We start from the raw sequence: 24,300 nt of genomic DNA, 5'->3' as shown, positions 1-24,300 counted from the left end.
AGATAGACACCAGAACCCATCCCGACCCCACTAGGGACAAGGGCGTAAGAAAATGGATGGATATTATGTATATGCAGTCACAAAAAATAAATAAATAAAAAATAATTAGAACAGCTAATCTTTATTCATAACAGCAGATGGTTTTAACGTAGTGCTGTTAATGCATCTGGACTATTCTCTGATAAAAGACAAATGTAGTAACCTGCTATATTACACAAGAGTGATTAATTTAATCACAGAAAGCAGGCAGCAGCAGCAGCAGCTCTATGTTTCTAGTGCTGGGTGGAGGCAACGCCCCCGGTCAGCCTCCTGCCTTCCTGCTGACAAGAAGCACATGACCAGGCGTGTTTACACCTGCAGACGCGTACTTAGTACGCACACCGTGACGGTCCCGCTGCCTGTCTGTCAAGCCAAGACAAAGATTTGACCTTGTGTCAGGACGTGATTTGCTTTGGGGACGCTGTCTCGGTGAGTGGGTTATGTGTAAATTAGCCTCATTGTCTCTGGTTGTCCTCCTTGAGGAGGCGGCTAGCTTCTCTTCCGTAGCAGCAGCTGCTAGGCTAATGTGCTAACCTGTCAGTGGGTTAGGTCACTGCAGCACCTTTACTGTCCTACTAATTTAAAACTACCTCCTTAAAAAATGTTTTTTACCCCAAAATACTATATTTCTGACATAGGAGTTCACAGTATTTTTGTCCTTTAATGTCACATAGTGTTTGAGCTCCAGCAACTATATCGGAGCTGCTTGTCTTAATTTATAGGGATTTTGAATGGATTTTGGGAGAAAACTTGTGTGACAGCTGCGACGTTTTGTTTTTTTAGATAAATGTAGTCAAACTGTAATACCCGTTTCCACTCAATTGTTCAGTATTTAAAGTGTGTGTAAGCTGTCACGCAGGTAGCATTACCTGCTGAGTGAGCTCTAATCATTAGCAGCTGCACAGTTTGCCTTCAGCCTGGCCGCTGCAGTAATAACTTGGTTTACATGCATCTTAGCGCAATTAATAAGACGTTACTTGCTGCTGTCTTCTCTAGTTTTGCAAACTAATAAAAAAAAATAACTATGTGCACAAGCTTTACTAAATCTATTATTTATATAAAACTTTAGAAAGCTAAAGACCCATTTTTAATGTGAAAAGGGATGTTTGGTGCATGTTTATGAGGTTTGTAACCACCTGTTTATAAACCAGAGATCAGAATTGGTTAGTTTTCCCTTGTTCGGCTCTGATTGGTGACATGAACTTCCTCCACTCAAAGTCAGTAAAAGCATCAACCTACTGAATATATTTGGAAGCACTGTTTGCATTTAGTAGAAGCAAGGTTAGAGAAGCGGTCCGATGCATGTACGGGGATGATCTTTTGGTTTCTTTAATTTCCGTTTGATTCAGAACAACTCTCATTATGAAAAAAGGTATAGCAGATTTGTTTTTCTCTTTTGTGCTGTAAAACATTGGAGGAAAAAATAGAATGAACAAAGAAAACCAGAAATCTGGTAGCCTGGAATAGACTGATTGATGCAGCTGTAATTCTTGCCAACAATCTCTCCCTGTATTAATGGTAGTTTGCATTTTGTTTCTCAACTCCAGGGAGCCTCTGCTCATCTGTCCCCAGCAGAAAGTGTCCAGCTTCGGTCACTGGTTTGAGGAAGCCCGTCTTCTTGACGGCTACCATGAACGACACAGATGTAGAACGTACGTTTTCATGCTAAAGTCTTTCTTTGTCACAACTTTTTAAATTGAAATGTTCTGACTTAAGTTTTCTGTTCTCATTTAGTAACTACATGTAGTTACATGTACAAGTAACTGCATTTATTTGTAGTTACATGTAACTACATGTAGTTACTACAAGTAACTAAATAATAAACTAAGACTATAGTAACATGTAGTTACTACAAGTAACATGTAGTTACTACATGAAGTAACATGAAGAAAAAAAACTATGTTTGTTTCTTCTTATGTATGAAGAAACAAACATATGAAGCTGTTTTTTAATCTGCAGAGGTGACTCTGGCTCTGCTAGATGCAGCCAATGATAAGGACTCTGAGGTCCAGGATCAGGTCAGAAAGTCTATGTTGACTCTGGGAAAACAGCAGCCAGACCGAGTGCTGGCCATGTGCCAGGACTACCTTGTGAAGAATCCCAAGGTAAAACTTCAGGATATTCAGTTATTGTCTTTAAATTTTGTTACAATCATTAGGCCTAAATTAAATGAGATGGAGCTGGACTAATTCTAAAACTTTCTTTTGGAAAATGTTAATTTTTAATTCTTTTTTTTTTCATCTAAACTTCTGCAAATTGGTTGATGCCGATGTTTGCTTTGAGACACCTGGTGACCTACAAATAAGGAAATGAAACTGTGTCAAAGCTACTTCAGAAGCACCAGAGGTTTCACTATGTAATCTTGAAAACGGCATCAAAAGATAAACTAAGACTATAGAGTGAAGAATAGACGTGATTTGATTTAACATGGTGTCATTTTATTGGTACGTAGGTTTTAATTCAGCCTTTTGTTTCTAACACAACTGAACAAATCAAGTTTAACAGTAATGTTTGAGGTTTAAATATGAAACATCAATAGATTTAGCTTTGACTTAGTTTACTTTTACATTAGTTCTGTGATCTGACTCAGCTCATGACTGTACACCGTGTTCCAAATTATTATGCAAATTGGATTTAAGTCTCCATAAAGATTAAATTTTTTGTTGTGCTTTTAAATTTATAGATGCTATTGTGTGTCAGGGCTCTCTGAATCACTATAATTAATTTCAGAGAGTTCACAAGTTCAATGGATCAAGAATTGTGCAGGTGATATCAAAGAAGGGGTTCTATGTTAACATGTAACTCGGTCTGTTAAGATGATTTTGATTGAAATAGCTTTTGATTTTACTACATGTGACCACTTAATGCTGCACATTCAAAGAATGACCATTTGCAGTTCTTTATAATCCATAAAATGTTTAGAAAATCTGCTGTCCATAATGATTTGGAACAGTGAATTTTGAGTTTTTATTTTTGAAAAAAGTACTGTTCTCATGGAGAGCTTTGTTCAGTAAAATTTGATTTATACTCTAATAGTTCATGACTTGAAAATTATACTGACCATCATTTGCTTTGACCATTTAAGAAAACCTGAGAAAATATCACTTGCATAATAATTTGGAACACGGTGTATAATACTGATCCATCTTATCACACCACCACAGCCGTTGATCTCTCCATCTTTGGTTCACTGTGACATTGCAATCAGGTAGTTTTAACCGACATGCGCGATGCAACACACAAAGCAGAGGAGGGCATTTTACCCGACACACTCTGTATTGCAAATGTATTTCTGGGAATCTTCACATATTTTTATGCCTTCTTCATAATCTACTCTTCCTCGGTTTTCCTCTTGCAGCTGGTAGTGAGTCACAGAGTTGTGATTCTTCAGACCATTGAGCTGATTGTTGGCTGCAGGATAGAGGAGGTCAGTGCTCCCAGAATAAAAAGCATCATCTCCCTGGCTTCAGAGGAAATGACCAGATCCAAGGTGAAATGGCTGCTCCTTTATTTTTTATTTAAAATAACACAAAGTAAATAACATCCACAGACTGATAATAATGTTTTGTTCTTATCGTGCCCTCTTGTCTAAGGATGTCGTTCCTGACTGGCAGCAGGCGGCCAGTAACATCTTGGTTGCCGTGGGAAACAAACACATCAATGACATCATGGAGGAGATACTGAGCAAGTTCCAGCCAGGGGTTCTACCTCACTTCTTCGTGGTTCAAACGCTGGCCAACCTCTCTGACTCAAACGGTGAGACACAGAAAGGGGGAAGAAACATTTCAATCTCTAGTGAGGTAACCACCACAGAGTGGCTCACGTGAACCAACTCGCCAGCCACTGACCGGGAAGTCACAACTCTGGCAGGAAAGCATTGAGTGACTGCCGGGAGAAGAACAGGAACCTGTTTAACCTGCTCAGAAATGTTCCCACTATTTAGTGTTTTACTAGAACGAACCGGTTCCACTGACATTAAGACTCGCTCAAACATTCCTACACCTTTGAGAGGTTATCCTGCCATGGAAAAGAAAATATGTTATAATATGTTGAATTCTATTAAACATATTATAAAAGATTGTTTCATCTTTCTTAACACGTACATAAGTTATAACTATAAACAAAGGTTTGGTAAATATTGCAGTTCACGCTGACAGACTGGTTTTAGCAGATTTTTGCCTCATGACTAAAAGACTAAGGGCCACACACTTACTGGACTTTCTGGGGATGTATCAAAAAAACTAAGGACAGCTGAAAACATCAAACTCTCTAACTATTATTTTGTGCCGACTCTTCCTGACGACTGTCACCGACGTGTGCAGACTGATGGAATTATGGGTAAAGTTGTATTGAGAGAATTGTGTAGCAAGTCCTCAGTTTGTTGTTCATGTATGTCAAATTATGTTCCATGTATTTATTGAACAGTTTTATCAATTGGAGTCAATATATGCTCCCCTAGAAAAGAGACTTTATTTCTAATCCTCTAACATTTCACAAGAACTATTGTGAGGAACTCGTAGGAAGTCCTCACTGTTTCCTCCAAAAGCTTTCTTGCAAAGTTCCAAAAGGACTCATTCCAGTGCTGTAAAAAAGATTATTTTCAGTGGTTTTGTTATAATATAATTTCTCAATATTTTTATTTTCTAGTTTATGGGATGGTGCCATTCCTGAATGCCATCTTGGGAACCATGTTGCCAATGCTGGGCATGGCCAAACAGGACAACATGAAGTGGGTATTTTCATCCGGTAAGAACCTCCCACCGTTCCGCTCACGTTTTATCTTACAGAACTAAGAATTTCAAACACTTGTTCTCGGATGTTCTGTATAATAACGATGGAACACAAAGTGACACCTTCAGGATAAGTAAACTCCCCATTTCCTTCTCCTCCTCCTCTGTTTCGTGCTTGTCGCTCTCTCTCCTGCTGTTTTCCCTGTCCTCCTCATGCTGTCCTTGCAGCGCTGTGTCATTTCAGTGACAGCATCCTGGAGTACCTGGCCAACCTGGACAAAGCTCCAGATCCCACAGTCAGAAAAGACACATTCTCCAGTGAAATCTTTGCAGCTTTTGACATTCTCTTCAATAACTGGTTACAAAGCAGGGAGCCCAAGGTAAAGGATCCTCCAGATCAATACAGACAGTTGAACAAGATGACATGAAAAATATCAGCCTACAAACACAACCTATAGGTAGCATAACGTCGTATGTTTGGGGTGTAATTGGGAAGATTTTTATCCTGTGGAGAAGTAAAAGTCCCAAAGAAACACAAGAATCCTCTGTTTGTAATGAGTCTGCGTTAAAGAGTGCTACCGAGTAACAACTCCTCCACTGTTCTCCTTAATTGAAGTCGATGTTGGATCCATTTAGAGACTTCCTGACAGACGACCAGATGCTCCTAGAGTGACATACGTTTTCTCTTTTCTTTATAACTTGTTAGGTTTTTTTCGGTCGGTAGTTTTTTATTAACTGGTGACTTGAAGACGTGTCCCAGTAGTATCATGATTTTTTTTCATTTACTTTATTTAACTTGTAAATAAAGTTAGCTGTTGTCCTGGTACTCTCTTCTGATTTCCTCCCTTGCGGAGCGGTGAATGTGCAGTCTGTCTCATCCGTCACCTCGTATCCTGTGTCCTCCAGCTGAGGCTGACAGTGGGTGAGGCAGTGGGCTCTATGTGTCACCTGATGGCCAGTGATAAACTGGAGGAGCAGCTCCCCAGAATCTTCCCCGCCATCGTGTCCCTGTACAAGAAAAACACCGAGCACTACGTCATCAGTAAGGTGGGCACAAACAGTCCAAAACAGTCAGTTTTGTTGACTACAACAGCACACTCTTTGAGTTAGCTTGAGGCTAAGAGTTTTCTGTTTGGTCCGAACAGAGCTTGTGCCACGTCCTCGAAGCGTCGGTCAACATGGGCAGCAGAGTCCTGGAGACGCAGCTGGACGGTCTCCTCTTGGCTCTGCATCAGCAGGTAAAGCCACGTCAACGCCTGGTTAGAGGCCGCAGCACCAGTTTGAGTGACCCTGATTGTTCTCTTTAGTGGTGTCACATGTCTTGTAATTGCAGTCATAGTCATGTGGTTCCATGGACTTTGACAGCACTTGAATAATGCTTGTTATTGCAGAAATTTACCACAAATGACTGAATGGATGCGCAAAAAATCTGTAAACATTGTAAAAGGGCCTTTTTTTTGTTTTGTTTTTTGTCAGCAAAGCAAAGTTGTTTGACCAGAAGTTTTTAAAAAATGGATAAAGCACAGAGAAGTGTGATTGGTTTGTCATTGCTTCTTGTTCACATTATTATCGAAGAGAGAAATTTGCTGCCATTATCAGTCATTGAATTTTTAGCTTTATTGACTGGTATTGTAACTCAATAATCAAATCTTTGTCAGATCAGTTCCTGAACCGTATATAAGCCCTGGGTTACGATGACATTACTTTACAATATGTAGGTTATTAATAAGCGACACAGACTTGAAGGTTGCTGAATTCATTTTAGGTGTGCTTAAAGATGAAGTTAAATTAAGCGTTGAAATATAACAAGATATTTAAAAGGACTTTTCTGAAACACGTCAATAAATACACAACTTAGTTCATTGAGGCTATAACAGAGAGTAAGACTTAAAACAGAAAAAAAGTATAATCTGTTTTCTTATTTAATGTAATAGACAGTCATTACTGCCTCAGCAAAGCCTGCTTGCTAATTTAAAGAACTAGTGAACTTTCACAGCTTGACAGCAGGAATAAAAGCACATGTTGTTCAAATTTCTTCTTGTATTATAATTCTTAAAGAAAAATCTGAATGGGTTGTGATTGGTTTAGGCACTTTGATGCAATGCAAAACAATTAAATGGAAAATTAGTACATCTTTTAAGTTCACACGTGCAAATCAAGTTACAGACACTGTTTGGATCCGAATGAGTTGCATTAAATTAGATATGATCAGATCAGAAATCAGTGCAACGTTTCCTTCGTCTCCTGCAGGTTTCTGCTCCTGTTGATTACAGCGACCCTCCTACTGTCAAGAACCACAACGAAGTCTTGCGTTGCTTCAGCTTGCTCGGTACTGGTTCTGTTTTTATTTCTACATATGTATTAAAATGGGAAGGGTGACCACAATGTCTATGTGGCAATGTTTAAACCCCATCCAACCTGCTGATCTATCGGATGTAGCTCTATGGAGTCACAAGTGCAGTAATGAGATCATGCATTAGCGTGTTGGCTCTGTCTCCTCCACATAATCTCGTTAACTGTGAAAGTTGCTCCACAACTTCTCCCCCTTCACTTGCTTGCTTGTTTTTTTTCTGGCTTTAGCTTTTTCTATTTAGTTATTTATTTTATTAATATGTTTACTTTTTTGTCAACTTTGTCCGTCTCAGTTTTTTTATTCCTTTGCTTGTTCCTGCTCTCCTCTCCCACTAGCCAACTCTTTTCCAGACCGGCTGGTCATGTACGTTCTGCAGCGGTTGGAGAATAGCAACGAGCGCAGCAGGACGGGCTCCCTGGCTGTGCTTCGTCACCTCATAAACTCCTCCTGTAAGGAAAATGCTGCAACCACACGCCACAAATTAAATTTTTTAACATAGCTTCTATGAATACTTTCACCTTTTATGTGCATGCCGTGTTGCAGCTTCTACAATGGAGAGCAAAAAGCTTCTGATTCTGACCAGTATTAGACAGCCGATGGCAGACCACAGCAACAAGGTAACATTATAACGGTGCAAAGAGAGATTCATTTTATTCTGGGGGACAGCCTGTCCTTTTTTCTTCTGGTCACTTTTCTTATGCAAGATGGAAAAATATGGAGTTTGAAGTGTTTTCCATGCGTGCATAAGTATGGAAAAATATTTTGTAGACTGTGTTTCCGTGTTCATAGTTGGCACAACAAACATCTAAGATTTAACCTGCGCCAATCACACTGCTTTTAAACTTTTCTTAATATGGAAGATAAACTCTCAGATATGGATGGATAGAGATCAATCTATCAACTGATGATTGTAGAAATATTCAGTTCAGAATGAACTTTTGTTCTTATGTTTTTCAAAAAGGGCAGAAGGTGGGAAAAGTTTGACATTTTGACAATGATTTAGATAATAGTTAAAAACAGTATTTCCATTGCTGCATGTTGCCTTGTGTCTGACTATCTGGACACGTCTGTTTCGCAGGTGAAGAAGCGTGTGGTCCAGGTGATCAGCGCCATGGCACATCATGGTTACCTGGAATTAGAGGGAGGGGAATTACTGGTCCGATTCATAGTTCAAAACTGTGCTCTGCACGACACATACCAGGTAAAAAAACAACAACTTGAAACATCTGTTCCAGCTTCCCACTTTTGTGGAATTTAATGGGTCCGACTTAGTAATTCATCAAAAAAAATTGTGTGGTGGATCATGTTCTACCAAAGCTGATTTGGCACAAAAAAATAAGACGGCAGATGATTTACAAGCAGACAGGTGCAATAAAATAAAGCAACAAATTCATTAGTGAAGCATATATGAGATCTGCAGATGGTAGGAGATAAAAATGTACCTAATCAGCTTAATGGTCCAGCTAAGATTAAAGTTATTTAATGACTCCTGAAGCTAACTAATTAACAGTGTCTAGACAAAAGTTGCTTCTTTTATATTTTTTGCACTTTTTATGAAAGTAAAATGTATTCCTATGAATATTTGCTCCTCCATGTCTCAAAGTCCCACCAAAGAGCAACGAGCGATCCAGAGGAGGTGACCAATGAGGCACTAAGGACGATGTGTGACAGCACCCTCCATCTCCTCACCACCACCGTTGGCCGCCTCGCTGACGTAAATGTCTAAATGTCTCTGTCTGATGTGTTCATGGATAATGAATGCTGATATTCTTACCTTGAATTTACCTTTATGTTTTGGTTTGAAGGTGCTTTGGCCCAAGTTGCTGTACTATCTGACGCCTTCACAGTTCAGCAATGCCACGACTCCTCTCTGCAAGAGTCTCATCGTGTTGGGGAACAAGAAAAAAAGCAACCAGGAGCCCAGCTTCAAGATTGATTTTACACAGGAGGGTTAGTACACTGTTTTTACTGATCAGTAAAAAAAATAATTACACTAAATAATTACAAACTGAAAAAAAGTGTTTCTTACAGTTTGTCTTGTTCTTATGATGAATTTCACGTTCACACATTCTTCTCTTTCTATCCTCACCACCAGTTAATCTCCCATCTCCTCAAACTCTAATGATCAGACTGCTGGTAAGTCAATTTGCACATTACAAATGAGCCATAAGCTCATATGCTAAAAGAAGGATTTGCATATGTTTCTTCTCGGCATCTAGAGTGTAAAATAGGGGCTGTAGAAAACTAATTATTAAGTGGTGGAAGAGACAGGGAGGAACAGATTGTGATTGAATGGGGGGAAAATTAATTGCAATACATATTTGTCTTTCTGACTAAGTCTTGGTTACACCCTGCTGTATATTATGACTTACTTCTCTGTGATGTCAGATTTTTTTTCCCCTCCTAGCCTGTTTAGTACTCCAGCTGTAGATTTTTTTTGAAACCATTTTTACAGAACGGTGTCGCTGTGTTCTAGGTCAACGCAGCGTTTCCTTTTAATAGCAGAGGCCATGGACCGCCGTCGCTCTCACTCCTACAGATCCTCAGCATCAACATTCACCCCAAAACAGAAACGGTCTGGGAGAAGGAAATCCCTCCTCTGCTTTCACTGCTAGAGGGTGTGGAAACTGTTTCTTTATTAATTTGATTAGATTGTAGTAAAGTGTGCAGGTTTTCTTTTTGTATGATCACACTTTACCTGCTTGGTGTTATTATTATTATTTTCAGAGTCAACAGCAGAGAGTCTGGATAAGAAGAAGTGGGATGAGAAACTACTAGAGGTGGGTTTTTGTTGTCAATAATAATAGAAGAATGTGAACTTTTGCCAGTAATTATTAGCCTTTTGCGTACGACTAGATGTTAATAGAATCGATATTTAGCTGTCTGAAATATCGCTGTTTGAAATTGCCCCCAGCTCTTGTCTCAAACCCTGACGTCGATTGAAGATGACAAGTGGGTCTGTCAGTTTGCTGCTGAAGCAACAAGATACCTCTCGACATACAACAACGCCCTGGAGGAGAAGGTATTGTGTGTGTAATAAGTTTTATTTTTGTATGTCTAAAATTAAGGCCTTGAAATATAAGTTGGTGTTAAATATGTTAAATTTTGTTGTGGCAGGACAATTTTATGTCTTTTTTTTTTTTTCTCACGCAACTTTTCTGTCAGACAAGAAAGTTTGAGTCGCACACAAACATCTTCATTGCGTTCTGTGACTCAAGGGTAACTACCTGCTAATATACCCTTGCTAGCTAGCCAGTTAGCTTTGTCATCTTTATTGTTGGCCCAACACCGGGTTCACAGTTTTTGCTACTCTTGATTGTAATGCAGCAAGCTCTCCTGACTGTCCACTCTTTTTTTTCTTTTTCTGTCTTAAATATAATTCATTAAACATTAAAATGTCTTTAAAAGCCTTAAAGTTGACTTGCTGTAATCTACAAATACCCTGTTTGAGTTTGGGGTTTTATTAACTTCCCATTTTGGAGAAGCTACTGACATGCCACACGGTAAACGTGTTATTCAAGTCAAAAGTTGCGGCTTATAAGATTTCCAATAAAGTCTCTGAACTCACTACGTTATTAGTAAAAGGATATTAAAGGGTCACTAGACAAAGTATTGAAGTTCAGGTTCTATAACCTAAATGTATATGAAAGATTTGTTAAGATTACATATTTCTATTGTACAGGGCAAGATGTGGTGCAAAATATGTTAACGTCTATGATTGTGCAAACTTATCAGTGTCAAGGGTTCAACATTTAACAACATTTAAAACTGTCTAATAAAGAGTAGAAAACAAATCCCTTTCTTCTCTTTTAGAGCTTCCTGTACCGATGTATTGGAGTGACTCTCCAGCAGTGTTTCAATAAGGAGGTTGTGAAGAAGCAGCTACAGGAAGTCCTCCTCGCAGCGCGACACAATGATGCAATTGAAAGAGAGGTAATTGAAACATAAAACAAAACAAGTTATGTCCATCATTAATTTCTGCTTTACATCAGTCTAACTTTTAACTTTTCTCCTCAGGGAGTGGCGATGGGTGTCGGTCTGTGTGCCAACAGCCATTTAGAGGGAGCGTTAGCCAAGCTCGATGAGTTTGGCAAATCGGACGCGTTCAAAAAGTCGCCGAGCATCTTCAACCTGCTCAAAGTACAAACTGTGAAACCCTCTCAAATGGGAAATGTTTTGTCCGGGTTCCTGCAAAGAGTTTTACTGTCCGCTTTCTTGCCACAGGAGCGCAATGAAGTTGAGGTGGAGAAGGTGAAGAGCACATTAATCCTGTGCTATGGCCACGTGGCGCTGAACGCACCTCCAGAGAAGATTCTCAACCGCATCGATCAGGACATTTTACGCTGCATCAGTAAACACTTCAACACCAAGGTACGGAGCATGCTGGTAGAAAGAGGCATCGATTACGAAACCAACCGCCTATGCAGATAATTCGGACAACTTCCTCACTGTGATGACAGTAATATTTATTATCAGTGAACAGTGCCTTTGTCTAAGCTCCTCTTTATTGTGGGAAGTTCTGCAGGTTCACTTCTGTGCTGCTGAACTGAAGTGACAGTTGATGGCAAGCTGTTGGTTGTTTAGATAAAGATTTATATTTAGAAATAATCTTGTAGCATGCTTGTAATAAATGCAGGACACATTTAGTGACTAGTTTTGCATTAATATATTTGCAATCATTGCAAAAAACAAGGGAAACAATCTTGAAGCTGGTCTGTAACATCTGACCAGCATCATAATGTGATTCAGATCAACGTTTAGTTTCTGATTAGACGGATATTTAAAGTCCCTTTTTTCTTCCCACCACAACCAGGCATGCCATCATTCATATAATCCTTCTCTTGTTGTGTTTATTCAGCATAAGATGTCATGATCAGTTTATAAATGTAGTAACGGTTTGTTTTTTGTGCTGTTTATCATTTATCCCATCACACTTTGGGTTATTTCTGATCATATCACCTTTCAGCCTAAAATGCATAGAAATTGAGAATTTTTATATGAGCTCATTACGTTGTCACCTCTTTTTATACAGGTTCTTGGGATTAAAGTAGAGACAAAGGTATTGTTACAGGGTTAAAGGGTTTGGTTTTGTTTCTTCTGTTTGTTTCATCTTGCTCCTCTTAGTTTTCCTCTCTGGGTAATTTTGCTACATACTTGCCTGACGGCTCTAAAGTCAGTACAACGCAGCTTGATCTTAATGAAACAAACGCATTTCCTTTAAGCTTTTGCTGACCTTGCTTAAAATTTGTGAAAGGTCCACAGTAACAAATTATTGCTTAACTAAATCATGTGTGGTTGTAGACCTGATGATAATTAGAGGCATGCATTCACATCATGTGAACTTTATGTACATCTGTTTATTTTGTTTTGACACCAGGTGTCAATAGAGTGATGAAGGTCTTCATTGTTATTAAAATCTAACTAAATTCAATTTAGAAGATACTGTCTCTCCACTTTAGATCATGTACAAAAGAAATAGCCAGTTATTGTATCATTTATCATCACTTTGAGCATTTTATTTTTTTAAATCATGATAGTAATTGTGATTTGTTGTGACAATAAGCTCTAATAAGATGATGTTTACAAACCCTAAAGCTAACAATAAGCTTACGATTGGAGTTAAATGCAGTCAAAGCCATATTGACAAATCAAACTGCAATGCATTTTTAAAATATGTATTCTTTTACATTTATTATTGCTTCGATAGAAACCTACATTCCTCAAATCTCTTATCACATCTCATGCCATTCTCAACCTTATTTCATAAATGTCTACATTTCTTCCTTGATTCTACTCTTTCTTTTTTTCTTGGTAGTTGCTTAAAGGTGGACTGCTCTTAAATTACTCATCAGCGACTCACCCTCGGTGTGAATTGCTCTTGTAATTTCCTAACTCTTAATTTCTCCGAGGCTTTAGGCTCATCCGATGCTTTTTAGACGGGGAGCCTGCTATTGATCTGCTGTTTTTCCAATCACTTCTAAATCTGCAACTAGGATTTCAGATTTCTCTCCATCTTTGGGCATGGAGGATCAATCTTCAACAGCATTTTGGATTGATTAAAATGATTGCTTTGCTGGGTGCTTTGCTCTTATGGTTGCATTCACTATCAATAAAAATCAGTCTGCTGGAGTAGTTCTTGCATTTCATTCCTGTGCTTGTTTTTGTCGGTCTTTGCCTTGATTCAGGACCTGACTATGAAGCTCAGTTTGATCCAGAGCGTTGGGCTCATAGCTAAAGCCATCAGTAGATGTGTGAAGAAACAAGGCTACATCTTCTCCCGCAAGCAGGAGCTCATCACTGTTATGCTGGCCAGTATTATTACTATTTACCAGCTAACTTGTAGTTTCATCGAAATTACTGTAATATTTACCTTAATTTTTTTTTTTTTTAATTCCTGTCTTCTGATTTCACGGATCAGGATTTCATCAAGTCGGAGCCGTCTGACTCATTAAAGACTCCGGTACGCCCCCTGGTGATGACAACCTGTGCCAACCTCGTGTATCCTTTATTTCTCTAAAGCCGCTGGGTTTTCTGCGTCGTGTTGCAGAAATACGATTGAATGATGATCCAAATTTTCTAAAATGTTAAACAGCAAAAGGCTGGCATTAACACATTCACATTTACTACTTTTGTTTAAATTCACTTGATGAGTATAAAATGTAATAAAAAACTCTTGGTAGGTAATAAATAAAGCTTTTCCATGCTTGACATAAAACCAGTCATCACTGGTCTACTACATGAACGTTCAGGTAGCTGTTGTGGTTTGCCACATGCCAAAAAAATTATTCTTTTTTTTTTTTTTTGTAAAATCATGATTTTATTACTATAATTCTGCATAAAAAAAAAACTAAACAAAGGGCATTCCCAATGCTGGTCACATCTGCACAGCTGACACAATGTGTCGCACGATGCGGCTTTCATGATAATGTTGTTCTGGAACATTAATAGTAACTGTATTATGTTAATAATATATTATTGCCATGTTGTTTATTAAAACCAGTAATCATTTCCTCCCTTCTGTATGAGCCAAAGGAGGAAAATAAAACTGAAATGTCTGAGGTGGAGAATAAAACTAAATTCATAGATTTTGTCTCCCAGATGATCCCACAGTCTCTCTTCATTGTCAGCAATTTCAGATCCTTCATGATCTAATATTGCCATATCACCCACAGGTGTTTGCCCTCGCTTTCTTCCAGAGTTTAATCTTTAACTTCAAGTGCTTCAGGTCCCTGGACCCTCCGCTAAGTGAGAATGAGAGCTTTGACTTGCTCAAGGTGTGTGTAAACGGCGTGTTCTCCCTGCCACCTGACACACACACGCCAGAGAAAACTAAAGACGAGGAGATCCTCGACCCCAAGCAGAGAAAGGTGACTCACGGATGAAATGTCCAGACAGACGCACACTGTTTAGGTTGATATTGGTCTGAATCCGTCACTTTATGTTTTATTTTCATGGCAGTAGTCGAATAAAAACGCTCTCGTCTCGTCCCTCTAGGTTTTGTACAAAGACACACTGGCTGCTTTGCAGGAGCTTCTGAGGAGCATACTGGCCAGGGATCCCAGTCCGGACGGCTTGCAGGGTATCTTTAAGGTGGAGCCTCATGTCTATTCTTATGAGATCATCAGTGCAGCTTAATCTTTATGTATTCATGCTGGTGGTGTGTGTCTATTCAATTTTGAACTTGATTGGCTGAATCTGTGGTGGTTATCCTTGTTTAGACAATACAGTTACAAAAAACCCCAGAAAATATCTCTTTATTATAGTCAGTCAGTCAAGTAAATGATATATCAACCTTCTTTTGTGTTTACACATATGTTTAAAGTTTGTGTTGTATTGTTTTTGTGTGTTAATTTTACCTTCAGAGCCAAACGTTTTGTTTTCATCCTTTGCAGCACATTGAGTCATGGCTGGGCTCTGTACATGACCATGAGAGGGAGAGGGCCATTACAGCCACCTCTAACCTGCTGGCCTACTATCTGGAGAACCTGACTGTCAAGGTAAACATTAACACATCACACAGAGGGCCAAATGCATCTTTAAACCTCACAATGATCAAGACTTACGTGATCTGCCATTTCTTTAGACTTCTTTTTATTGCACAGCCCACATGTTTTTGTGATTAAAAATTTGACTCTAATATTGTTTCTCTTTGGTTGAACTAATAATTGTTCCAACTGTTTCATTTTGCTTGTTTATGCCTCCCCATGTCTGCAGTGTATGGTGTCTTTCCACAACCTGGGAGCCCTGCTGGGCCGGCTGTCTCCCCGCTGCTCTGACCCTCTGCCTGCTGTACGCGCCGCGGCTGTCAACTGCATTTACACGCTGCTTTCTATACAGCTACGATACGAAGGTACTCACACTCACCCTTATGATATATGACAGTTTTACAGAGGCTTAAGGGATTTGCACTGTAATATTTTTGTTTTGTGTTTCCCAGGATTCTCCTTGGACTACAGAGATGAAGGTGTTGAAGGTCTGTTGACTCTAAAGGAAGCTCTGGAGAACCCGGACCATTCAGTGCTTTACAAGACCTGTTCAGATCTCACAAAGGTGAATGTGGATGTTTTTCAAGAGCAGTGTTGTTGTGCCATGCAGTCAGCCATTCAGTTAATTAAAAACAGGAATAATAAATAGTTCTTGTTGTCTCTTTTGTCATTATCTCAAAATATGTTACAACTTTAAGTCTATAACCACCCCTACTGTGTTACTATTATTTATTTGAAATGTAGCTTAGAGCAGTTGGTTGCACCAGGTTTTATTTACAGGGATGAATGCAAATGCGTGATGTACTTTCTCCTGCATTTTTTTGGTCCTCTTAATTATGCCAAACACATACATTGAATTTTGGGATGTTAATGAACTAAAGTGTTGACATTTTCCTACAGTAATAAACATATCAGCAAGTTTTCATCACAATGTCAGTTTAAGATTCCTACCAAGTGTTTTATGAACCTGAAAAGCTCAGCGGTGTGTAACTGCATGCTCTCCTGCGTGTGTCAGGTGATGAGTAAGCGTCTGCCGCAGCAGCAGCTGACGACGCTGGTCTTCATGTTGTTTGAAGGGCTGGTCGACAGTCAGGCCAACTGCTGCAGAGCTTCGTCCGTCGTCTTAAACACTCTGCTGAAAAACAGGGGAGCCGGATTACAAGATCTGGTAAACACACGGGACACACACACGCTCAGCCACATTAGGGCTGCTGACGTCTAACATCGCGAGGTGACGTAACTCGTGGCGTGTGTGCTGGCTCTGCAGGTCCCAGAAATGTTGGAGGTTCTGCATGTGCGTCTCCAAAGCATTACAGAGGAGCAGGTACTAACTTGTGTTACATTTTTGTTTTTGTGCACTTGCTTTGTGTGTTTCCAAATATGGCTTGCCATAACATTAGAGCCTTCAAGAAAACAGTTGTGTGCTTAAATGTCATTTTATCAATGAATTTTAAGCTGTTTTATCTGTAATTTGCCAAATTGCATTAATGTGTACAAAAAAGTCTGATTGTTTTACTTTAAGAAGATCTCACCGAATGCAGACGGCCATTTATTTATAACAGTTTAATTTTGTAGTTATATTGATATATTTTTGGCACAATTGGCTCTTTGAGTACATTCATAATCAGATCCACCTGCTTGGATTTGCTATTGAACCATAATAAATGAAACACTAACCAACATTTTGATGTGTAATGACGGCACTTGGCAAAATGCAATATTTTAGTTGTTGATGACTTTGTACTTTTTGTGTTTTCATGGTGTAAGGGTAAGTTAATTTTATTTCTACAGCACATTTTCAGCAGCAAGGCAATTCAAAGTGCTTTACCTGAATTAAAATGAAATACAAACACAATAACAAACCAAAGGATAGAGCAAAGGAAGAAAAATAATCTAATAATGTTGATCCAAAGTGTATAAACTAGATACTCCTGTTCAGGGTTGGTAGATAAATATAAATAAGTCTAATTTCTTTTCTGGGTTGGAAGAATATGAGTCTAAAAAGTAGTTGCTAAGGTAGTCTTTCTTTATTCTAAGTTTGTTATAATCTCTGTTCTGGGTTGCAACAGTAGGTAATCTAAAAAGGATAATGTAGCACGTTGAACTGCCTTGTTCCAGAAAAGTGCAATTGATTGATTGATAATCTTAATGTGGCCTGAAGTAAAAATGAGTTTGGCACCTCTGATCTGAAATCATGATGAAATATTTGCATTGTGCTTGTGTTTTTATATTTAAAGGTGAGAGTAGCAGTGGGACAGACTGTACTGATCCTGGCTTCTCAGCATCTGCAGACTGTCATCAACACTCTAGTTAACCAACCACTTCCATATGACAGGTACACAAAACCACCTGCAGTAAAATGCTTCATCAAACTTCTTCATTCCTCTAAATACTCATGTTTTATTTGTATTTGTTTCACCCTTTTATTTTTTGAATTAATCTGCTAGTGCTAAATGTTTCTGCTTCCTCAGCTGGACCAGTGAGATGTGGATGGCGATGGGAGCGGATCCCATTGTAGCCAATCAGATCATGGAGATGGTGATGGAGAAGCTCGTCATCACAGCACCCTATGTTGACAAGAAGGAGTCGATGATGAGGGGAGGCATGACAAAAGTGGCCACCAATCAGCCACTGGCAGTAAGTGGGACATTCAAGCGCCTTCAGTTTGAAAATATCTCAGTGCTGATTGATATAAAGTCTAAAGCAGATTATGTGGTGTGAAATTAAATCTAGTCTAGAGAAAAATAGAGTCAACTTTATGTGTAGGAGACAAAGGTAATGTTATCGATGCATGTTTGTGTCCAGATGACGTGCGGCCTAAAGGAGCTGCTGTTGAACGGTCAGTCTCAGGAGCCAGCACTCAGCCTGTTCCCTCAGCTCTTCGCCTGTCTCACCGTCAGACTGGGAGCGAGCGTCGGAGTCATGCTACCCAAAGACAACAACCATAAACACTCTAGTTCCCTGCATGTAGCAGGGTACGTAGCTTTGGATTGTTTTTATTGGTGTATTTCAGGGATCGGCTGCCTTTAAAAATCCAAAGAGCAATTTTACTTGTCTAGAGATGGAGGTAAACCAGCCTTCCTTGTGTTTTTTTTTATGTCTATACACCTATTTAATCTTTTGGTTTTATACATATTTACTATAGTACATTTTTAAATTGTGAAATTTTTTTTTTCCTCTATCACTTTTTTTTTGCAATATAACAACAACAAAAAAAAATTAAATTAAAATTTCTTACTCACCTCTCCACCTACTCTTTCCAATTTATTCACATGGTAAGTTGGAAATTCACTGTATAATTTTAGTTTCAATTCATTCATTCATTTTCCTCTAATAACATTATCAATGGCACTTCCAACGTAAAAAATAAGTCACTCTCTTTCATATGAAATTCTTTCACATTTGGTAGAATTTAATACAGAACGTTTTACTGGGTTTTAATTAGGTTTTGGTTTTAAAATAAAAGAAAAGCTACACTTTTTTTTTTTACAAAAAAAGGAATAAAATGCACTTTTCTCTAGAAAAACAAGGCTAATTGAACCCTCTTGATGAAATAAAGCATATTTTCGAGCAAGGTCTCTTGTAATATTATCATACTGCTGTGAATAGCCTTTTGCAGTTGCCTCATATTTATCAATAATCTTAATTTATTTCTGTATATTGTTTGGTCAAAGTTTTTAAGCGCCGCCGTTGGGGCTGAATTGCAACACGGTGCTGCAGACTAGTTGTTTTACTTTAGTTAAAGATATATTTTGTGTTGCAGGGTTGCAGCCGAGGCTCTGAGAATCCTGTTGGCCCGAGCTCAGCTGGATGAGGTGATGAAACGGCTCGATGAAGACGATGCCTGGGATGCAATGAAGGAGCTAAATACACACGTTACCGGGGTAACGCTACTAGCAAGGTAAACGCACAGAAACAAAAGCTGGCTGGACAATATAAAAATAAAAAGAAATCTAAGCTACACAGAAGTACAGTAATGTTTAGATGTAGACCTTTTATTACATACAGAGGATGCAGATGTGAAATTAGGTCATTTTTCCACTCTATATTCTGTACTGGCTTGTACTTTTGGTTATGCTTGTCTTGTTTATAGAGCAATGGCGAAGCATGCTGGTCCCAGACTGCCTGCGATCGTAGAGTGTCTCTGTCCGTCCCTGAACAACATCTACGAATGCCAGAGGATTACCGTCACTGCTTTCTTTTCTGAGGTGAGAAACTGTTTGTAGCAAGCGTGCTTGCTAACAAGCATGCTAACTTAAAACGCCGACGCTTTCTGCTGCTGTAGCTTTGATGACTTGGCCAATAGAAAAACAATTTAACTAAAGACGGAGAATCGCGTCGCAGGAAGCTCTGATCCCTTTTGTTCAGTAACAGACGAAGTTTGCATTCGTTATTTTCCTCCGGCTCATTTTCTTCGCCCAGCTGCTGAACCATCATGTGGCGACTGAGCTGATGCTGATAGACGTCCTGATGAACAACATGATGGAGAGGATATCGGATCCCTGCTGCACCGTTCGCATGCTGGCTGTGCGAGGACTCGGCAACTTAGCAGTGGGATCGCCAGGAAAGGTGCGCCAACATATGAAAGGTCAACCAGGCCACCGTTCGCACGCTGAGGTGGCTGTAGACTAACTCGTCGCTCTCTCCTGTTAGGTGAATAAATACGCCAAGGAGCTGCTTGCAGCCATGAGCTCAGGAATGGAGGAGAAAGACGATCCAGGTGAGCAAACAACAACAGTTTGGTGTCAGAAATGTTTTGTTTTACTTTTGATTGGAAACTGACTGGTTATTTATGGTTTTCTCAGGTAAACTGATTACCCTGGAGGCCATGTCCGGTCTGTCTAAAGTTCTTCTTCACCTGGACAAGAACAATGTCCACTTACTGGTGGTCTACATCTTCATGAAGATTAGACCCTTCTTAGAAAGTGTAAGTTAATAAAATCCTTTATGAAATAGTTTGTTTTTTAAAAAATGTTTCCTTTAGCTGTGTGATTTTTTTCTTTTCTTTTCCCTTTTTGAAAGATAATAAAAAATGTGGTCATTCTCCCCCATATGCAGGATTTTCTCCTGTCCCAGTCAGTTTAGGTTTATATTCTCCTTAATCCATATCAGACATGAATTAAAGGACAAACATTATTATCCCTAAAAATAAAAATTCCCTTAGCTTCCCTTTCTTACTTTATTAAAATTGCTCATTAATTTTGGACATTTGTCTCATTCTTTAATATTTTACAGATTTTTCAAACAATCCTTTTTAACATAATTGTCAACATTTATTTCTGTTATTACCAGTGCTGTAGCCGTATTATTATTTTGCTTCTTTATACTGAACAGCATAATTTTTATGAAACATGTCACTTAGAGCTGCACAGTGATAGAAAAATGTATAATAATGATACTATTTCCTAAATATATTATTGCTATGCAGAAAGTGAAACAGTTGCAGTTCAATGCATTGTGCTGTTGTAATCTTTTACACTAAACATGGCTCATACTTTAGATCTTGGTTTTAAGATATCTTTTCATTCTCCAGTCCCAACGATGTGTATTTTCTCCTGAATGATCACCTGTGTAAGCTGAAGTTTTTCAGACCTCAGCAGGTTTCTGCTCTACACCGAGGCCCATGATCTAACGGATCCATCTGCCCGCGTGTTTGTGCAGGACAATGACGATATCCGTTGCGCTTCCATCCTCCTAATGGGCAACCTGTCCAAGTTTGGCTCGGGAGAGCAGGTTTTCAAAGACCAGATCCACAACGTCCTGGTCAGCTTACTGTTGCACCTGGTGGACCCAAACGCTCAAGTGGTGAAGGTACAGGAGGACCAGGAACAATTTAAGCTGCTGCTTTAACTTTTTCATTCACGAATCTCCTCTGCTGTCAATCGATGTTGAATTTTTCAGGCGTGTAAATATGCGATGCGAGTGTGTGCTCCTGTCGTTGGGTCGGAGCAGATCACAGCCATGTTTCAGAACCACCTCCACGAGGACAAAAGTTTGCACTACGGAGAGTTCATCAACGATCTCACAAAGTACCTGGTGAGACAGATTTCAGCCGCTTTTATTTAGAAATATTTGTTTCTCTGTTTGGAAAACCCCCCCCCAAAAACATCAAAGCGTTAAAGTCTTTTTGCAGAACATTCTCTTGAGTTGCTCTAAAGGAGTTGTTATGACGTTGTTGTACCAGCAGACAGTATGTTTGTTGTTGTTGTTGGTTATTGATCAGTGCTGATTTTGTTGCTTGTAGATTCAGGACTTTCCCGGCATGCTGAACTTCTACCACATCTCCGTCGTCCAGTTCTTCAAGAGCAACTGGCCTGAAGTCAGAGCTGCAGCGGCCATGTTTATAGGTACAGCAGCTTTCTGCAATACCACTTTCACTGTAAACATTAGTTCCTAACAGTGAAACAAAACTAATTCAGTTTTTGTTCATGAGGGAAATGCCTGTGCATCTCAGTTAAACAGAGTATCATTGAGAAGGTAAATTATTTCTGTTTTCAAATGTTGATGATTGTGGCTTGCAGCAGATGAAAACCCCAAACCTGGCTTCAGAAAATTAGGATATTGCATAGATTACATTCCCTCTGGGTTTTAGGTGAGTAGAGTTTGCAGGCCAGTCCAGCACAGTGATTTCATGTTTCTGTTGCCAGATGATATGGCCGAAAAACGTATCACAATTGAAGTGTCTTAAATCAGCCTTTTGATAATTATTGATTAGTTTTTGTTTTAAATATTTGAAATACTGCAAAATGGATGACGTGACCATTCCTGTTTCATTTCAGTTTCCTCTCAAGCTCTTGTACTGATTTTCTCCTTCGATTTCATGCCGCCATTTTGTATTTTTAAGCACTTATGGAGCATGCTGGTGAAACAACACGTCTGTCTGCAGGTTTCCTGTGAAAGTCTCAACCAAAGTTTCAGGAGATTCAGTATAAAGAAACACTTATCAGTGGAACCTATGCTAGATAATGTCATGAGATTAAAAACTCTACCACACTTTTTCCTTCCACTCAACTTTCCATTCAAGTGCTTGTACACAGAACAACCAGCTGGCGTTCGGCGTGTTAGACCTCCTTAGATTAGTTCTGCCTATTCAATAAACCGGTGATGGCTAAAGGCTATGACAAACATCAGCTGATGTGTGTTAGTGTAATTAAAACCATTATTCCGGTCAATCTTGCTTGGATTTGCTTTTGACATGTTGCAATGACGATGTCCACCATTAGGGTTCCTCCTGGGGAATATTCAGCAGGAGCACCTCTCTCACCTCAACATGGGCACCATCTCCAAAGGTAAGTTCAGCAGTTGCCTTTAAATCAACGGGGTTGATTTAAGGGTTGTGAACCCTCACAGGTTAATTGTGTCTCTGCGCACAGGTTTAGTGGTGCTGCTGCAGGATCCAGATCCTGTGGTGAGGATAAAGGCGGCCGAAGCTATGGGACACTTCCACTGACACCTGGACAATCAGCTGTGGAAAAGACTGAGAGGTTTTTCTTAAAAAAAAAAAAAAAAAGAAAGAAAAAAAGAGTGCAGTGGTCAACTAGATCTGAGTAAATACATTCAATACAATTTTTTTTTTTTTAAAAAGCAGGAAATAAAAAATTTTTAGTTTACAAAACAACCTGTACGCCGTAAATGTGTAGCCTTTATATAAAGCGATCCTTATAACTTGATCTCAACATCTATGAAAACCAAACTGGAACAAGATAGAAGAGAACAAATAACCAGTCTTATTTATATGATCATATCAACCGATGAAGAGAGAAAATTCTCTGTCATAAAAAACAAAAATGCACATTCAGTTAAGAATCAGCAGCTTCTTTTGTTTCATTATGATACTTGAGAGACATGATATATATAAATGTATTTTAGCGACCAACAACTGTGTCTATAGTGTTTACTGTTCAGTGTGGCAATACCAGAAATACGTTGTGTTCCTAACACTGAAATATACAATATGAAGTTATTCCAAAGGTGAATGTGTTCAAAAATGAATATTTTATGTAGTATCTTTCAATATTACATCGTCATGCAAGTGGTATTTGTTTGCAGATGATACTTTAATATCAGTTTGGCTTGTAGCTTATTGTTATCACATCGTGACTCTGCAGAAGTAAAACAGATGCATGATTCAGAATTTAATTGGTTTATTAAAGTTCTGCTCTGTGGTCCATTTTCAGTAGGTATTACATTATCCAGCAATAACTAAACAGCAGCTAACCAACGGCTGCTTTTTTGATAACTAGCATGCTTTTGCTAGTTATACATTATGGGTTTGTTTAGAACAGACATGTTAATAAGCTAGTTGCTTTTAAAACGCTACATCTGAAAGTCCTGTGGAACGTCTTGATGCCCAGGTTTGTTTCCTAGAATCAGCCTTATCAGTTTGGATAAAGTCTGTTATTCTGTTTCAATCCACACTGCCACTTTCTGCGTACATTTTCCAACGATCTGCATAACTCGTAAGCACACTCGGTCATATTTTTAGATCATTACATCTGAGCCAGATAAAACGAATCATTAGCAACTCTTAGCTAACCGCTTCGTGAGACAGAATATCCCAGCGTAGCCATACTCTCACCTGTGCCAAATGTCTGTTTTTTTCTTATTACATTAAAACTGTAGAAATAATCAAAATAACTTCCGATCTGATCCGGGTAGTTTTCTCTCATTTAAGACACTTTTTCCTTCCCGGTAGTAAATTAATTAAAGTGTTAGAATGGAGAGAAGTACATTGTTTGTTGTAAAGTATACCTCTGAATGATCTGTTGCACTTTGACCTCTGGCATGCAGTTCCTGATCTGAGAGCTTCCTGGCAAGCTGCCATGAAATCCCATTAGTTACAAAGTAAATGAGCAGCTGCTGCTTTCATCGTTTCTACGTCCTCCTGAACAGAAGAACCTGTTCTTGGTATCTGTGGTAAAACCTGAAGGACCTTTTAGTCATCCGTTTGTTTGTTTGTTTGTTTGTTTGCTTGCCACACCACTAACTTGTCATAATGACAGCAAGCCAAATGTTGATTGGAATGTTACATCTCAAATTTTCTTCAAACCGGGACTCGTGTCTTAGTACTTTTAACACTAGGGTTTAAGATCAATTGTATTTTTTCGTTTTGTCGTGTTTTTTTTTTTTTTTTAACATGTGATGGTATGATGTAATGATGGTACTATTTCAAATAAATAAATACGCTGATGTG

The 24,300-nt window shown here is 38.9% G+C and overlaps 1 protein-coding gene across 3 annotated transcripts; it reads left to right on the top strand.

Annotated features, from left to right (window-relative positions):
* The first annotated feature begins 324 nt into the window (after positions 1-324).
* On the top strand, positions 325-24,300 carry mroh1 (maestro heat-like repeat family member 1). Of its 3 annotated transcripts, none has more exons than XM_032558520.1 (45): positions 325-468; positions 1,587-1,691; positions 1,999-2,144; positions 3,398-3,529; positions 3,633-3,795; positions 4,687-4,785; positions 4,998-5,149; positions 5,676-5,816; positions 5,915-6,007; positions 7,020-7,098; positions 7,458-7,571; positions 7,666-7,739; positions 8,201-8,323; positions 8,726-8,836; positions 8,928-9,072; positions 9,218-9,258; positions 9,599-9,740; positions 9,850-9,902; positions 10,037-10,144; positions 10,936-11,055; positions 11,140-11,262; positions 11,347-11,493; positions 12,155-12,181; positions 13,308-13,430; positions 13,541-13,620; positions 14,348-14,489; positions 14,617-14,712; positions 15,015-15,119; positions 15,337-15,472; positions 15,560-15,672; positions 16,123-16,275; positions 16,375-16,431; positions 17,345-17,442; positions 17,579-17,744; positions 17,913-18,082; positions 18,871-19,008; positions 19,201-19,315; positions 19,530-19,676; positions 19,761-19,827; positions 19,913-20,034; positions 20,769-20,918; positions 21,009-21,143; positions 21,352-21,454; positions 22,331-22,396; positions 22,481-24,300. In XM_032558520.1, exons 2-45 carry the CDS (start codon positions 1,670-1,672, stop codon positions 22,555-22,557), a joined length of 4,914 nt encoding a protein of 1,637 aa, XP_032414411.1. In that variant the 5' UTR covers positions 325-468; positions 1,587-1,669; the 3' UTR covers positions 22,558-24,300. The 3 variants fall into 3 exon arrangements, with proteins under 3 accessions (XP_032414411.1, XP_032414410.1, XP_032414412.1); XM_032558519.1 differs by having other exon boundaries at positions 1,581-1,691; XM_032558521.1 differs by lacking the exon at positions 12,155-12,181 and having other exon boundaries at positions 1,581-1,691.

The sequence above is a fragment of the Xiphophorus hellerii genome, chromosome 3 (genome assembly GCF_003331165.1).
Source record: "Xiphophorus hellerii strain 12219 chromosome 3, Xiphophorus_hellerii-4.1, whole genome shotgun sequence".
Taxonomy (NCBI): domain Eukaryota; kingdom Metazoa; phylum Chordata; class Actinopteri; order Cyprinodontiformes; family Poeciliidae; genus Xiphophorus; species Xiphophorus hellerii.
The sequence above is the reverse complement of the archived record's forward strand: the minus strand, read 5'-3'. Positions and strand labels throughout refer to the sequence as shown.